This window comes from Oncorhynchus mykiss, chromosome 21, assembly GCF_057628025.1.
Source record: "Oncorhynchus mykiss isolate SJ-2025 chromosome 21, ASM5762802v1, whole genome shotgun sequence".
Classification (NCBI taxonomy): Eukaryota; Metazoa; Chordata; class Actinopteri; order Salmoniformes; family Salmonidae; genus Oncorhynchus; species Oncorhynchus mykiss.
The window spans coordinates 57,672,501-57,690,195 of NC_143042.1; the positions used below are offsets into that span (position 1 = coordinate 57,672,501).

Genomic DNA, 17,695 nt, shown 5'->3' on the forward strand with positions numbered 1-17,695 from the left:
CACACACACCATCATACACACACCATCATACACACACCATCACACACACACACCATCACACACACACACCATCACACACACACACACCATCACACACACACACCATCACACACACACCAACACACACCATCATACACACACACCATCATACACACACACCATCATACACACACACCAACACACACACCATCATACACACACTCCATCATACACACTCACCAACACACACACCATCACACACACCATCACACACACCAACACACACACCATCACACACACACACACCATCACACACAGCAACACATACACCAACACACACACACCATCACACACACCATCACACACACCATCACACACACCAACACACACACCATCACACACACCATCACACACACCAACACACACCAACACACACCATCACACACCATCACACACACACACCATCACACACAGCAACACATACACCAACACACACACACCATCACACACACCAACACACACACACACCATCACACACACCCAGACAACATCTCACAGGCAGACAGAAACAGACAGACAGACAGGCAGGCAGGCAGACAGACAGGCAGGCAGGCAGACAGACAGACAGACAGGCAGACAGACAGACAGACAGACAGACAGAGACTCTTCCTGGTTCAGATGATGTCTACTTTAGCAGAGGAGAGAGAACCAGTATCACTTCCTGTTTCACTCTCTGAATGATTTATGATCTATTAGGATGGGTCTGAAATGGAACCCCATTAGGATGGGTCTGAAATGGAACCCCATTAGGATGGGTCTGAAATGGAACCCCATTAGGATGGGTCTGAAATAGAACCCCATTAGGATGGGTCTGAAATAGAACCCCATTAGGATGGGTCTGAAATAGAACCCCATTAGTATGGGTCTGAAATAGAACCCCATTAGGATGGGTCTGAAATAGAACCCCATTAGGATGGGTCTGAAATAGAACCCCATTAGGATGGGTCTGAAATAGAACCCCATTAGGATGGGTCTGAAATGGAACCCCGTTAGGATGGGTCTGAAATGGAATCCCGTTAGGATGGGTCTGAAATGGAACCCCATTAGGATGGGTCTGTAATGGAACCCCATTAGGATGGGTCTGAAATGGAACCCCGTTAGGATGGGTCTGAAATGGAACCCCGTCAGGATGGGTCTGAAATAGAACCCCGTTAGGATGGGTCTGAAATAGAACCCCATTAGGATGGGTCTGAAATGGAACCCCATTAGGATGGGTCTGAAATAGAACCCCATTAGGATGGGTCTGAAATGGAACCCCATTAGGATGGGTCTGAAATGGAATCCCATTAGGATGGGTCTGAAATGGAACCCCATTAGGATGGGTCTCTAATGGAACCCCGTTAGGATGGGTCTGAAATAGAACCCCGTTAGGATGGGTCTGAAATAGAACCCCATTAGGATGGGTCTGAAATGGAACCCCATTAGGATGGGTCTGAAATAGAACCCCATTAGGATGGGTCTGAAATGGAACCCCGTTAGGATGGGTCTGAAATGGAACCCCGTCAGGATGGGTCTGAAATGGAACCCCGTTAGGATGGGTCTGAAATAGAACCCCATTAGGATGGGTCTGAAATGGAACCCCGTTAGGATGGGTCTGAAATAGAACCCCATTAGGATGGGTCTGAAATGGAACCCCATTAGGATGGGTCTGTAATTGAACCCCGTTAGGATGGGTCTGAAATGTGCGCTGTGTTAGACCTCATAGGGAACAGGACAAACATATTTAGTCTCATTATTACAAGTGTTATTCTTCTTATTATCAGGATTATTATTGTTCTGAAACTCGGTCTGCAATCCAGCTGGTTTTAACTCCGTCTAGAAACACCTTTCACATCGGGACCACCAGGACATTCATGATTCAAGGGTCTCGGAGTAGGAATGCTGCTGATCTAGGATCAGTCGTTAGCATCTTATTCAGATAAGATGATATGAAAATGTCAAACTGATCCTAGTTCAGCGTTCATGTCTCTATTGAGTCAACATCAGTCTGATTGGGGGATTTATTTCTGATTGTTGTGAGATCTGAACGTGTGGCGAGCGATGAGGTGTTATTGTCTGTTGATCTGATGATTGATGATACTTTGTTTTGTGTAATAAAATAAAAATAAAATCTGAATTTGGAAATAATGAAGTCTATTTTCATGTCTCAACTGTTGATGATGCCCTTTGGTGTTCTGGCAGCACAGACACACACACACACACCACCGACCCACACACACACACACCACCGACACACACACACACACCACCGACACATACACACACACACCACCGACCCACACACACTCACCACCGACACACACCCACCCCACCGACACACACACACACCACCGACACATACACACACACACACCACCGACACACACACACACCACATACACACACACACACACCCACCCCACCGACACACACACACACACACACACACCACCGACATACACTGACACACCGACACACAGGGTCATGGTGCATGTGTCCTGGTCTGACCCTGGGTATCTTTACCTGGTCTCTCACTCTGAGGGCGGACGTCCCTGCCAGCCGTCTCGGTCAATTATAATAATGTTGATGAAGTCAAATCTGTGTGAAAGTTTCTCAGAATCTAAGGAAACAGGAGCAGGAGTGTTGAAGGTTGAAGAGAGAGAGAGTCAGGGGGAGAGAGAGAGTCAGGGGGAGAGAGAGTTAGGGGGAGTATGAGTCAGGGAGAGAGAGCGAGTCGGGGGGGGGGGGGTGTAGTCGGGGGAGTAAGAGTCAGGGAAAGAGAGTCAGGTGGAGAGAGAGTCAGGGAGAGAGAGAGTCAGGGGGGAGTAAGAGTCAGGGAGAAAGAGAGAGTCAGGGAAAGAGAGTCAGGGGGAGAGAGAGTCAGGGAAAGAGAGAGTCAGGGGGAGAGAGAGTCAGGGAAAGAGAGAGTCAGGGGGGAGTAAGAGTCAGGGAAAGAGAGAGAGTCAGGGGGGAGTAAGAGTCAGGGAGAGAGAGAGAGTCAGGGGGGGAGAGAGAGGGAGTGTGTGTGTGTTAGTGGGAGGAGTCTGGGTAATGATAGGGCGGTAGAGGTTCTGCCTGGAGTCTTTCCCCTGGAGTCTCCCAGAGCAGCACTAGGCTACTGGAGATTTACCGTCTACCGTACGGGACAGAGATGAGTGTGAGGTGAGGGTAAAGAGGCAGGCATCATGTTACCATCTCGAGACATCACGGTCCCTCACGTCACCTTCAGCGGCACCGAGGTAAGAAACTCACTTCTCCTTTCTACATGTTTCACCTCCTCTCTCCCTTTCACATTCCTCCTATCGCTCCTCTGCTCTCTTAAATATTTTAGAGGCTATTAGAGAACATGTTTTTAAATATTTTAGAGGCTATTAGAGAACATGTTTTTAAATATTTTAGAGGCTATTAGAGAACATGTTTTTAAATATTTTAGAGGCTATTAGAGATGTTTTTCTTCTTGTTCTCCTGCATGGCATTTATTTGGATCTGTAATGGTTCTGTAATTTAATTCAGAAATAGTCCACGCCTCCATATAAACATTTTAGCTGTTGTTAAATTGTAGTGAGAATATCTCTTGAGAAACTTTAGCCAGAAACAACACACACAAACACAACTTCTATAGGCAGATTGCCCACATTCAGACGGCTGGTCCACATTCCCTCTGTCTGATTCGGTTAGTTCCCACCGGGAGATTATTTAATCCAACGGATCTCTTCCGGTCTGATCGGTTAACTGGCCCGCAGGTACGTGCGCCAGCAGCGCGGCTCCTATTTAAAGCGCACGAGGTGTGAAACCGTCTCCCCTTCTCCTCGAGCGACGCACCGGGCACGTCGCGTTTCCATGTGTGGGAGACAGAAACACAGTCACACTTTCTCTCTCCCCCCTCTCTCTCTAAAAATAACCGTCTTTCTCTTGAGTGGAGAGTTCAGATTCCCTCGTCCTGCACCGGGGGCACGCGGCTGTGCGGCTGGCTGAACGGAAAGTCTGAAGCGAAAAATACCTCGCGGATAAAAATACCCCCTTCCCCCCTCCACACACACACACACACACACACACACACACACACATAAGGGCTAGAGATGACGCTTAGTCCTAGTGCTGCTTCCGTTGGTGGAAAAAACGGGCACCGGAGACCTCATCCCCCTCGTAATTTACCTGGAAGGAAAGGATTCCCCCGACCACCAGAGTATCATATGCCGTTATTTTCCGTTACATCCACTTGGGTCAGAGCGAAATTGTCAACTCTGGAACGGCCAGTCCAATGTGAACAGAAGAGGTGACAGTTTAGTATATGTGAAGTGGTAAGCTAATTGATGACGCGCTAGGAGTGAATAACTATGTCATATTAATTTATTTTCGGGAAAAGACGGACGGCGTTCTTTGCGCACTGTTATGCACTAGGACCTTGTAGAGAGAAGAGCTATATAAATAGTTTGTATGGCTCTGTCATTTGTCGCCAAACCTAGAAGCGGTAATGTCCTGTGTCTCCCACTCCTGGTAAAGTCATTATTGTGAGTTTTGAGATGAGCGTCTGAAAGTCTCTTCTAACAACCAACTAGGCTAGAGGTATGGGTTAACTCAGGGACATTTAAAACAATATTCAACCAACTAGGCTAGAGGTATGGGTTAACTCAGGGACATTTAAAACAAAATTCAACCAACTAGGCTAGAGGTATGGGTTAACTCAGGGACATTTAAAACAATATTCAACCAACTAGGCTAGAGGTATGGGTTAACTCAGGGACATTTAAAACAATATTCAACCAACTAGGCTAGAGGTATGGGTTAACTCAGGGACATTTAAAACAATATTCAACCAACTAGGCTACAGGTATGGGTTAACTCAGGGACATTTAAAACAAGATTCAACCAAACAAAGCATGAGACGATCTAACTATTATAGTACTGCTGACCTATCTAACTACTAGTTATAGTACTGCTGACCTATCTAACTACTAGTTATAGTACTGCTGACCTATCTAACTAATAGTTATAATACTGCTGACCTATCTAACTACTAGTTATAGTACTGCTGACCTATCTAACTACTAGTTATAGTACTGCTGACCTATCTAACTACTAGTTATAGTACTGCTGACCTATCTAACTATTAGTTATAGTACTGCTGACCTATCTAACTATTAGTTATAGTACTGCTGACCTATCTAACTATTATAGTACTGCTGACCTATCTAACTACTAGTTATAGTACTGCTGACCTATCTAACTATTAGTTATAGTACTGCTGACCTATCTAACTATTAGTTATAATACTGCTGACCTATCTAACTATTAGTTATAGTACTGCTGACCTATCTAACTATTATAATACTGCTGACCTATCTAACTATTAGTTATAGTACTGCTGACCTATCTAACTATTATAATACTGCTGACCTATCTAACTATTAGTTATAATACTGCTGACCTATCTAACTATTATAATACTGCTGACCTATCTAACTACTAGTTATAGTACTACTGACCTATCTAACTATTAGTTATAGTACTGCTGACCTATCTAACTATTATAATACTGCTGACCTATCTAACTACTAGTTATAGTACTGCTGACCTATCTAACTATTAGTTATAGTACTGCTGACCTATCTAACTGTTATAGTACTGCTGACCTATCTAACTATTAGTTATAGTACTGCTGACCTATCTAACTACTAGTTATAGTACTGCTGACCTATCTAACTATTATAATACTGCTGACCTATCTAACTATTATAATACTGCTGACCTATCTAACTACTAGTTATAGTACTGCTGACCTATCTAACTATTATAGTACTGCTGACCTATCTAACTATTCTAATACTGCTGACCTATCTAACTATTAGTTATAATACTGCTGACCTATCTAACTATTATAGTACTGCTGACCTATCTAACTACTATAGTACTGCTGACCTATCTAACTATTAGTTATAATACTGCTGACCTATCTAACTATTATAGTACTGCTGACCTATCTAACTACTATAGTACTGCTGACCTATCTAACTATTATAGTACTGCTGACCTATCTAACTACTATAGTACTGCTGACCTATCTAACTATTATAATACTGCTGACCTATCTAACTACTAGTTATAGTACTGCTGACCTATCTAACTATTATAGTACTGCTGACCTATCTAACTACTAGTTATAGTACTGCTGACCTATCTAACTATTACTTATAGTACTGCTGACCTATCTAACTCCTAGTTATAGTACTGCTGACCTATCTAACTATTAGTTATAATACTGCTGACCTATCTAACTATTAGTTATAATACTGCTGACCTATCTAACTATTATAGTACTGCTGACCTATCTAACTACTAGTTATAGTACTGCTGACCTATCTAACTGTTATAATACTGCTGACCTATCTAACTATTAGTTATAGTACTGCTGACCTATCTAACTACTAGGTATAGTACTGCTGACCTATCTAACTATTATAATACTGCTGACCTATCTAACTACTAGTTATAGTACTGCTGACCTATCTAACTATTAGTTATAATACTGCTGACCTATCTAACTATTATAGTACTGCTGACCTATCTAACTACTATAGTACTGCTGACCTATCTAACTATTAGTTATAATACTGCTGACCTATCTAACTATTATAGTACTGCTGACCTATCTAACTACTATAGTACTGCTGACCTATCTAACTATTATAATACTGCTGACCTATCTAACTACTAGTTATAGTACTGCTGACCTATCTAACTATTATAGTACTGCTGACCTATCTAACTACTAGTTATAGTACTGCTGACCTATCTAACTATTAGTTATAATACTGCTGACCTATCTAACTACTATAATACTGCTGACCTATCTAACTACTAGTTATAGTACTGCTGACCTATCTAACTATTAGTTATAGTACTGCTGACCTATCTAACTATTATAGTACTGCTGACCTATCTAACTACTAGTTATTGTACTGCTGACCTATCTAACTATTAGTTATTGTACTGCTGACCTATCTAACTATTAGTTATAATACTGCTGACCTATCTAACTACTATAATACTGCTGACCTATCTAACTACTAGTTATAGTACTGCTGACCTATCTAACTATTAGTTATAGTACTGCTGACCTATCTAACTATTAGTTATAGTACTGCTGACCTATCTAACTATTAGTTATAGTACTGCTGACCTATCTAACTATTAGTTATAGTACTGCTGACCTATCTAACTAATAGTTATAGTACTGCTGACCTATCTAACTACTAGTTATAGTACTGCTGACCTATCTAACTATTAGATATAATACTGCTGACCTATCTAACTATTAGTTATAGTACTGCTGACCTATCTAACTATTAGTTATAGTACTGCTGACCTATCTAACTATTAGTTATAGTACTGCTGACCTATCTAACTATTATAATACTGCTGACCTATCTAACTATTATAATACTGCTGACCTATCTAACTATTAGTTATAGTACTGCTGACCTATCTAACTATTAGTTATAGTACTGCTGACCAATCTAACTATTATAATACTGCTGACCTATCTAACTATTATAATACTGCTGACCTATCTAACTATTATAATACTGCTGACCTATCTAACTATTATAATACTGCTGACCTATCTAACTGTTATAATACTGCTGACCTATCTAACTGTTATAATACTGCTGACCTATCTAACTATTATAATACTGCTGACCTATCTAACTATTATAATACTGCTGACCTATCTAACTATTATAATACTGCTGACCTATCTAACTACTAGTTATAGTACTGCTGACCTATCTAACTATTAGTTATAGTACTGCTGACCTATCTAACTATTATAATACTGCTGACCTATCTAACTATTAGTTATAGTACTGCTGACCTATCTAACTATTAGTTATAGTACTGCTGACCTATCTAACTATTAGTTATAGTACTGCTGACCTATCTAACTATTAGTTATAGTACTGCTGACCTATCTAACTATTAGTTATTGTACTGCTGACCTATCTAACTATTATAATACTGCTGACCTATCTAACTACTAGTTATAGTACTGCTGACCTATCTAACTATTAGTTATAATACTGCTGACCTATCTAACTATTAGTTATAATACTGCTGACCTATCTAACTATTAGTTATAGTACTGCTGACCTATCTAACTATTAGTTATAATACTGCTGACCTATCTAACTATTAGTTATAGTACTGCTGACCTATCTAACTATTATAATACTGCTGACCTATCTAACTATTATCACACTGCTGACCTATCTAACTATTAGTTATAGTACTGCTGACCTATCTAACTAATAGTTATAGTACTGCTGACCTATCTAACTACTAGTTATAGTACTGCTGACCTATCTAACTATTAGATATAATACTGCTGACCTATCTAACTATTAGTTATAGTACTGCTGACCTATCTAACTATTAGTTATAGTACTGCTGACCTATCTAACTATTAGTTATAGTACTGCTGACCTATCTAACTATTATAATACTGCTGACCTATCTAACTATTATAATACTGCTGACCTATCTAACTATTAGTTATAGTACTGCTGACCTATCTAACTATTAGTTATAGTACTGCTGACCAATCTAACTATTATAATACTGCTGACCTATCTAACTATTATAATACTGCTGACCTATCTAACTATTATAATACTGCTGACCTATCTAACTATTATAATACTGCTGACCTATCTAACTGTTATAATACTGCTGACCTATCTAACTGTTATAATACTGCTGACCTATCTAACTATTATAATACTGCTGACCTATCTAACTATTATAATACTGCTGACCTATCTAACTATTATAATACTGCTGACCTATCTAACTACTAGTTATAGTACTGCTGACCTATCTAACTATTAGTTATAGTACTGCTGACCTATCTAACTATTATAATACTGCTGACCTATCTAACTATTAGTTATAGTACTGCTGACCTATCTAACTATTAGTTATAGTACTGCTGACCTATCTAACTATTAGTTATAGTACTGCTGACCTATCTAACTATTAGTTATAGTACTGCTGACCTATCTAACTATTAGTTATTGTACTGCTGACCTATCTAACTATTATAATACTGCTGACCTATCTAACTACTAGTTATAGTACTGCTGACCTATCTAACTATTAGTTATAATACTGCTGACCTATCTAACTATTAGTTATAATACTGCTGACCTATCTAACTATTAGTTATAGTACTGCTGACCTATCTAACTATTAGTTATAATACTGCTGACCTATCTAACTATTAGTTATAGTACTGCTGACCTATCTAACTATTATAATACTGCTGACCTATCTAACTATTATCACACTGCTGACCTATCTAACTATTAGTTATAGTACTGCTGACCTATCTAACTATTAGTTATAGTACTGCTGACCTATCTAACTATTAGTTATAGTACTGCTGACCTATCTAACTATTATAATACTGCTGACCTATCTAACTATTAGTTATAGTACTGCTGACCTATCTAACTATTAGTTATAGTACTGCTGACCTATCTAACTATTAGTTATAATACTGCTGACCTATCTAACTACGAGTTATAGTACTGCTGACCTATCTAACTATTAGTTATACTACTGCTGACCTATCTAACTATTAGTTATAGTACTGCTGACCTATCTAACTATTATAATACTGCTGACCTATCTAACTATTATAATAGTGCTGACCTATCTAACTATTATAATACTGCTGACCTATCTAACTATTATAATACTGCTGACCTATCTAACTATTATAATACTGCTGACCTATCTAACTACTAGTTATTGTACTGCTGACCTATCTAACTATTAGTTATTGTACTGCTGACCTATCTAACTATTAGTTATAATACTGCTGACCTATCTAACTACTATAATACTGCTGACCTATCTAACTACTAGTTATAGTACTGCTGACCTATCTAACTATTAGTTATAGTACTGCTGACCTATCTAACTATTAGTTATAGTACTGCTGACCTATCTAACTATTAGTTATAGTACTGCTGACCTATCTAACTATTAGTTATAGTACTGCTGACCTATCTAACTAATAGTTATAGTACTGCTGACCTATCTAACTACTAGTTATAGTACTGCTGACCTATCTAACTATTAGATATAATACTGCTGACCTATCTAACTATTAGTTATAGTACTGCTGACCTATCTAACTATTAGTTATAGTACTGCTGACCTATCTAACTATTAGTTATAGTACTGCTGACCTATCTAACTATTATAATACTGCTGACCTATCTAACTATTATAATACTGCTGACCTATCTAACTATTAGTTATAGTACTGCTGACCTATCTAACTATTAGTTATAGTACTGCTGACCAATCTAACTATTATAATACTGCTGACCTATCTAACTATTATAATACTGCTGACCTATCTAACTATTATAATACTGCTGACCTATCTAACTATTATAATACTGCTGACCTATCTAACTGTTATAATACTGCTGACCTATCTAACTGTTATAATACTGCTGACCTATCTAACTATTATAATACTGCTGACCTATCTAACTATTATAATACTGCTGACCTATCTAACTATTATAATACTGCTGACCTATCTAACTACTAGTTATAGTACTGCTGACCTATCTAACTATTAGTTATAGTACTGCTGACCTATCTAACTATTATAATACTGCTGACCTATCTAACTATTAGTTATAGTACTGCTGACCTATCTAACTATTAGTTATAGTACTGCTGACCTATCTAACTATTAGTTATAGTACTGCTGACCTATCTAACTATTAGTTATAGTACTGCTGACCTATCTAACTATTAGTTATTGTACTGCTGACCTATCTAACTATTATAATACTGCTGACCTATCTAACTACTAGTTATAGTACTGCTGACCTATCTAACTATTAGTTATAATACTGCTGACCTATCTAACTATTAGTTATAATACTGCTGACCTATCTAACTATTAGTTATAGTACTGCTGACCTATCTAACTATTAGTTATAATACTGCTGACCTATCTAACTATTAGTTATAGTACTGCTGACCTATCTAACTATTATAATACTGCTGACCTATCTAACTATTATCACACTGCTGACCTATCTAACTATTAGTTATAGTACTGCTGACCTATCTAACTAATAGTTATAGTACTGCTGACCTATCTAACTACTAGTTATAGTACTGCTGACCTATCTAACTATTAGATATAATACTGCTGACCTATCTAACTATTAGTTATAGTACTGCTGACCTATCTAACTATTAGTTATAGTACTGCTGACCTATCTAACTATTAGTTATAGTACTGCTGACCTATCTAACTATTATAATACTGCTGACCTATCTAACTATTATAATACTGCTGACCTATCTAACTATTAGTTATAGTACTGCTGACCTATCTAACTATTAGTTATAGTACTGCTGACCAATCTAACTATTATAATACTGCTGACCTATCTAACTATTATAATACTGCTGACCTATCTAACTATTATAATACTGCTGACCTATCTAACTATTATAATACTGCTGACCTATCTAACTGTTATAATACTGCTGACCTATCTAACTGTTATAATACTGCTGACCTATCTAACTATTATAATACTGCTGACCTATCTAACTATTATAATACTGCTGACCTATCTAACTATTATAATACTGCTGACCTATCTAACTACTAGTTATAGTACTGCTGACCTATCTAACTATTAGTTATAGTACTGCTGACCTATCTAACTATTATAATACTGCTGACCTATCTAACTATTAGTTATAGTACTGCTGACCTATCTAACTATTAGTTATAGTACTGCTGACCTATCTAACTATTAGTTATAGTACTGCTGACCTATCTAACTATTAGTTATAGTACTGCTGACCTATCTAACTATTAGTTATTGTACTGCTGACCTATCTAACTATTATAATACTGCTGACCTATCTAACTACTAGTTATAGTACTGCTGACCTATCTAACTATTAGTTATAATACTGCTGACCTATCTAACTATTAGTTATAATACTGCTGACCTATCTAACTATTAGTTATAGTACTGCTGACCTATCTAACTATTAGTTATAATACTGCTGACCTATCTAACTATTAGTTATAGTACTGCTGACCTATCTAACTATTATAATACTGCTGACCTATCTAACTATTATCACACTGCTGACCTATCTAACTATTAGTTATAGTACTGCTGACCTATCTAACTATTAGTTATAGTACTGCTGACCTATCTAACTATTAGTTATAGTACTGCTGACCTATCTAACTATTATAATACTGCTGACCTATCTAACTATTAGTTATAGTACTGCTGACCTATCTAACTATTAGTTATAGTACTGCTGACCTATCTAACTATTAGTTATAATACTGCTGACCTATCTAACTACGAGTTATAGTACTGCTGACCTATCTAACTATTAGTTATACTACTGCTGACCTATCTAACTATTAGTTATAGTACTGCTGACCTATCTAACTATTATAATACTGCTGACCTATCTAACTATTATAATAGTGCTGACCTATCTAACTATTATAATACTGCTGACCTATCTAACTATTATAATACTGCTGACCTATCTAACTATTATAATACTGCTGACCTATCTAACTACGAGTTATAGTACTGCTGACCTATCTAACTAATAGTTATAGTACTGCTGACCTATCTAACTATTAGTTATAGTACTGCTGACCTATCTAACTAATAGTTATAATACTGCTGACCTATCTAACTATTAGTTATTGTACTGCTGACCTATCTAACTAATAGTTATAATACTGCTGACCTATCTAACTATTAGTTATAGTACTGCTGACCTATCTAACTATTATAATAGTGCTGACCTATCTAACTATTATAATACTGCTGACCTATCTAACTATTATAATACTGCTGACCTATCTAACTATTAGTTATTGTACTGCTGACCTATCTAACTATTAGTTATAGTACTGCTGACCTATCTAACTATTAGTTATAGTACTGCTGACCTATCTAACTATTAGTTATAATACTGCTGACCTATCTAACTATTAGTTATACTACTGCTGACCTATCTAACTATTAGTTATAGTACTGCTGACCTATCTAACTATTAGTTATAGTACTGCTGACCTATCTAACTATTATAATACTGCTGACCTATCTAACTATTATAGTACTGCTGACCTATCTAACTACTAGTTATAGTACTGCTGACCTATCTAACTATTATAATACTACTGACCTATCTAACTACTAGTTATAGTACTGCTGACCTATCTAACTATTAGTTATAGTACTGCTGACCTATCTAACTACTAGTTATAGTACTGCTGACCTATCTAACTATTATAATACTACTGACCTATCTAACTACTAGTTATAGTACTGCTGACCTATCTAACTATTAGTTATAGTACTGCTGACCTATCTAACTACTAGTTATAGTACTGCTGACCTATCTAACTATTATAATACTGCTGACTTATCTAACTACTAGTTATAGTACTGCTGACCTATCTAACTGTTATAATACTGCTGACCTATCTAACTACTAGTTATAGTACTGCTGACGTATCTAACTATTATAATACTGCTGACCTATCTAACTACTAGTTATAGTACTGGTGACCTATCTAACTATTAGTTATTGTACTGCTGACCTATCTAACTACTAGTTATAGTACTGCTGACCTATCTAACTATTAGTTATAGTACTGCTGACCTATCTAACTACTAGTTATAATACTGCTGACCTATCTAACTATTAGTTATAGTACTGCTGACCTATCTAACTACTAGTTATAGTACTGCTGACCTATCTAACTATTAGTTATAGTACTGCTGACCTATCTAACTATTATAGTACTGCTGACCTATCTAACTAATAGTTATAGTACTGCTGACCTATCTAACTATTAGTTATAGTACTGCTGACATATCTAACTACTAGTTATAGTACTGCTGACCTATCTAACTATTAGTTATAGTACTGCTGACCTATCTAACTATTATAATACTGCTGACCTATCTAACTACTAGTTATAGTACTGCTGACCTATCTAACTATTAGTTATAATACTGCTGACCTAGCTAACTATTATAGTACTGCTGACCTATCTAACTATTGTAATACTGCTGACCTATCTAACTATTATAATACTACTGACCTATCTAACTACTAGTTATAGTACTGCTGACCTATCTAACTATTAGTTATAATACTGCTGACCTAGCTAACTATTATAGTACTGCTGACCTATCTAACTATTATAATACTGCTGACCTATCTAACTACTAGTTATTGTACTGCTGACCTATCTAACTATTAGTTATAGTACTGCTGACCTATCAAACTATTAGTTATAATACTGCTGACCTATCTAACTATTAGTTATAGTACTGCTGACCTATCTAACTATTAGTTATAGTACTGCTGACCTATCTAACTATTATAGTACTGCTGACCTATCTAACTAATAGTTATAATACTGCTGACCTATCTAACTATTAGTTATAGTACTGCTGACCTATCTAACTATTAGTTATAGTACTGCTGACCTATCTAACTATTAGTTATAGTACTGCTGACCTATCTAACTATTATAGTACTGCTGACCTATCTAACTAATAGTTATAATACTGCTGACCTATCTAACTAATAGTTATAATACTGCTGACCTATCTAACTATTAGTTATAGTACTGCTGACCTATCTAACTATTAGTTATAGTACTGCTGACCTACCTAACTATTATAGTACTGCTGACCTATCTAACTATTATAATACTGCTGACCTATCTAACTATTATAGTACTGCTGACCTATCTAACTATTAGTTATAGTACTGCTGACCTATCTAACTATTAGTTATAGTACTGCTGACCTATCTAACTAATAGTTATAGTACTGCTGACCTATCTAACTATTAGTTATAGTACTGCTGACCTATCTAACTATTATAATACTGCTGACCTATCTAACTATTATAATACTGCTGACCTATCTAACTACGAGTTATAGTACTGCTGACCTATCTAACTATTAGTTATAGTACTGCTGACCTATCTAACAATTATAATACTGCTGACCTATCTAACTAATAGTTATAGTACTGCTGACCTATCTAACTATTAGTTATAGTACTGCTGACCTATCTAACTAATAGTTATAATACTGCTGACCTATCTAACTACTAGTTATAGTACTGCTGACCTATCTAACAATTATAATACTGCTGACCTATCTAACTAATAGTTATAATACTGCTGACCTATCTAACTATTAGTTATAGTACTGCTGACCTATCTAACTATTATAATACTGCTGACCTATCTAACTACTAGTTATAGTACTGCTGACCTATCTAACTATTAGTTATAGTACTGCTGACCTATCTAACAATTATAATACTGCTGACCTATCTAACTAATAGTTATAGTACTGCTGACCTATCTAACTATTAGTTATAGTACCTCTGACCTATCTAACTAATAGTTATGATACTGCTGACCTATCTAACTATTAGTTATTGTACTGCTGACCTATCTAACTAATAGTTATAATACTGCTGACCTATCTAACTATTAGTTATAGTACTGCTGACCTATCTAACTATTATAATACTGCTGACCTATCTAACTACTAGTTATAGTACTGCTGACCTATCTAACTATTAGTTATAATACTGCTGACCTATCTAACTATTAGTTATAGTACTGCTGACCTATCTAACTATTAGTTATAGTACTGCTGACCTATCTAACTATTAGTTATAGTACTGCTGACCTATCTAACTATTAGTTATAATACTGCTGACCTATCTAACTATTAGTTATTGTACTGCTGACCTATCTAACTACTAGTTATAGTACTGCTGACCTATCTAACTATTAGTTATAGTACTGCTGACCTATCTAACTATTAGTTATAGTACTGCTGACCTATCTAACTATTAGTTATAATACTGCTGACCTATCTAACTATTAGTTATTGTACTGCTGACCTATCTAACTACTAGTTATAGTACTGCTGACCTATCTAACTATTAGTTATAGTACTGCTGCCCTATCTAACTATTAGTTATAATACTGCTGACCTATCTAACTATTAGTTATAGTACTGCTGACCTATCTAACTATTAGTTATAGTACTGCTGACCTATCTAACTATTAGTTATTGTACTGCTGACCTATCTAACTAATAGTTATAATACTGCTGACCTATCTAACTATTATAATACTACTGACCTATCTAACTACTAGTTATAGTACTGCTGACCTATCTAACTATTAGTTATAATACTGCTGACCTAGATAACTATTATAGTACCGCTGACCTATCTAACTATTATAATACTGCTGACCTATCTAACTATTAGTTATAGTACTGCTGACCTATCTAACTATTAGTTATAGTACTGCTGACCTATCTAACTACTAGTTATAGTACTGCTGACCTATCTAAGTATTATAATACTGCTGACCTATCTAACTATTAGTTATAGTACTGCTGACCTATCTAACTACTATAATACTGCTGACCTATCTAACTACTAGTTATAGTACTGCTGACCTATCTAACTAATAGTTATAGTACTGCTGACCTATCTAACTAATAGTTATAGTACTGCTGACCTATCTAACTATTAGTTATAGTACTGCTGACCTATCTAACTATTAGTTATAGTACTGCTGACCTATCAAACTATTAGTTATAATACTGCTGACCTATCTAACTATTAGTAATAGTACTGCTGACCTATCTAACTACTAGTTATAGTACTGCTGACCTATCTAACTACTAGTTATAGTACTGCTGACCTATCTAACTATTAGTTATAATACTGCTGACCTACCTAACTATTATAGTACTGCTGACCTATCTAACTATTAGTTATAATACTGCTGACCTATCTAACTTTTATAATACTGCTGACCTATCTAACTATTAGTTATAGTACTGCTGACCTATCTAACTACTAGTTATAGTACTGCTGACCTATCTAACTACTAGTTATAGTACTGCTGACCTATCTAACTATTAGTTATAATACTGCTGACCTATCTAACTATTATAATACTGCTGACCTATCTAACTATTAGTTATAGTACTGCTGACCTATCTAACTATTAGTTATAGTACTGCTGACCTATCTAACTATTAGTTATAGTACTGCTGACCTATCTAGCTGTTATAATACTGCTGACCTATCTAACTACTAGTTATAGTACTGCTGACATATCTAACTATTAGTTATAGTACTGCTGACCTATCTAACTGTTATAATACTGCTGACCTATCTAACTATTAGTTATAATACTGCTGCCCTATCTAACTATTAGTTATAGTACTGCTGACCTATCTAACTATTAGTTATAGTACTGCTGACCTATCTAACTATTATAATACTGCTGACCTATCTAACTACTAGTTATAGTACTGCTGACCTATCTAACTATTAGTTATAGTACTGCTGACCTATCTAACTATTATAATACTGCTGACCTATCTAACTACTAGTTATAGTACTGCTGACCTATCTAACTATTATAATACTGCTGACCTATCTAACTACTAGTTATAGTACTGCTGACCTATCTAACTTCTAGTTATAGTACTGCTGACCTATCTAACTATTA

General features: G+C 36.2%; 1 protein-coding gene across 3 annotated transcripts in view; it reads left to right on the plus strand.

Moving 5' to 3' along the window:
• Positions 1 to 3,053: 3,053 nt before the first annotated feature.
• Positions 3,054 to 17,695, plus strand: part of corin (corin, serine peptidase) — a 105,985-nt gene continuing 91,343 nt past the window's right edge. For all 3 annotated transcript variants that reach the window (XM_036958423.2, XM_090214952.1, XM_090214953.1), the window contains exon 1: positions 3,054 to 3,257. In XM_036958423.2, the coding sequence (XP_036814318.2) occupies positions 3,204 to 3,257 (54 nt within the window). In that variant the 5' untranslated portion in view covers positions 3,054 to 3,203. The remainder of the gene's footprint in view (positions 3,258 to 17,695) is intronic.